The sequence below is a fragment of the Larimichthys crocea genome, unplaced genomic scaffold, assembly GCF_000972845.2.
Source record: "Larimichthys crocea isolate SSNF unplaced genomic scaffold, L_crocea_2.0 scaffold76366, whole genome shotgun sequence".
NCBI lineage: Eukaryota > Metazoa > Chordata > Actinopteri > Sciaenidae > Larimichthys > Larimichthys crocea.
Window position 1 is genome coordinate 1 of NW_020860090.1, and position 1,029 is coordinate 1,029.

Consider the following 1,029-nt stretch of genomic DNA (forward strand, 5'->3'; position numbering starts at 1 on the left):
AATGCAACAACACACAACAAAACAGAAATGTTAAAGAAATGTCCACAGACAGTATTGTAATAATATCTTTATTGTTTATTCATATCACAAGAGAATCAGAAAACTTAATCACTTCAAATGTGAAAAAAGGAAAGAAGGATGCAAGAAAAAATATTAAAAATATGTAGTATATTTGACATGATTACTGTGATTCAAGAAAATCAGATTGAGTTTAAGATGAAGTTCTGTTCAAGACAACAAAAGCTTGCATGACTATCACAGCTGAAAAAAGAAGAACTGCTTCAGTCTCACATGGTGAAAAGCAGATGGCCACTGAAGGTGGTATGGTGATTTTGATTGTCAAACAGCTTTGTATTAGGCCACAGACGTAAAAACACATCATCTCCAACCTCCAGAAGCAGTGTAACACCATTAGAAGAACTCCCATAATGGCTTTTCTGATGCTCATATGCAATAAAAGTGTGCTCTGAGTTCTTCACCAACACAGCACCTGAAGCATGGGAACCACCATATGTACCTATGTACCACTCGAAGTGGTAGGCTCCTCTCACTGGGGCAGTGAAAACACCTGTTGGACATTTGTTTGTGTTATTTTAAATAGAAAATCACCTGATGCAACATCGCTTAGTCAAACTGACATCAACATATATGAGTTCCGGTACCTGTGTGATTGTTGTAGGCCTTCCCAATGTCTGTGATGACATTTGCAAAGACTAGAGTAGTGTATATGGGAAAGGGTCCGGTGTATCCAGAGCCTGCACCCAACAGAGAAGCTGAGAAAGCCACCTGTTTCACTAAGAGAGAGAGAGAGAGAGAGGAATAATTAAAAGCATACTTAAGGATGAAAACATAAATAGCTAATCTCAAAAAGAGTACACAAAAAACAACAATATTTATTACACATTCCACCAAATACCTTGCAGCTGTTTGTTCAGCTTGTCAATCTCAGTCTTCTGCCTCTTCACCTCAGTCTTCTGTTGTCTCAGCTTTGTTGCATGTTCTGAAGAAAAAAAGTGAATAAATAACTTT

At 37.5% G+C, this 1,029-nt stretch overlaps 1 protein-coding gene across 1 annotated transcript; it reads right to left on the bottom strand.

Annotated features, from left to right (window-relative positions):
* Positions 1-161: 161 nt before the first annotated feature.
* LOC104932843 (complement C1q-like protein 4) lies at positions 162-998 on the bottom strand (the record flags this gene model as incomplete). Its single annotated transcript, XM_027276991.1, has 3 exons — positions 162-568; positions 663-794; positions 917-998. Coding segments are annotated over 3 exons (495 nt in total), but the record flags the coding sequence as incomplete, so codon positions are not given.
* Positions 999-1,029: the final 31 nt, after the last annotated feature.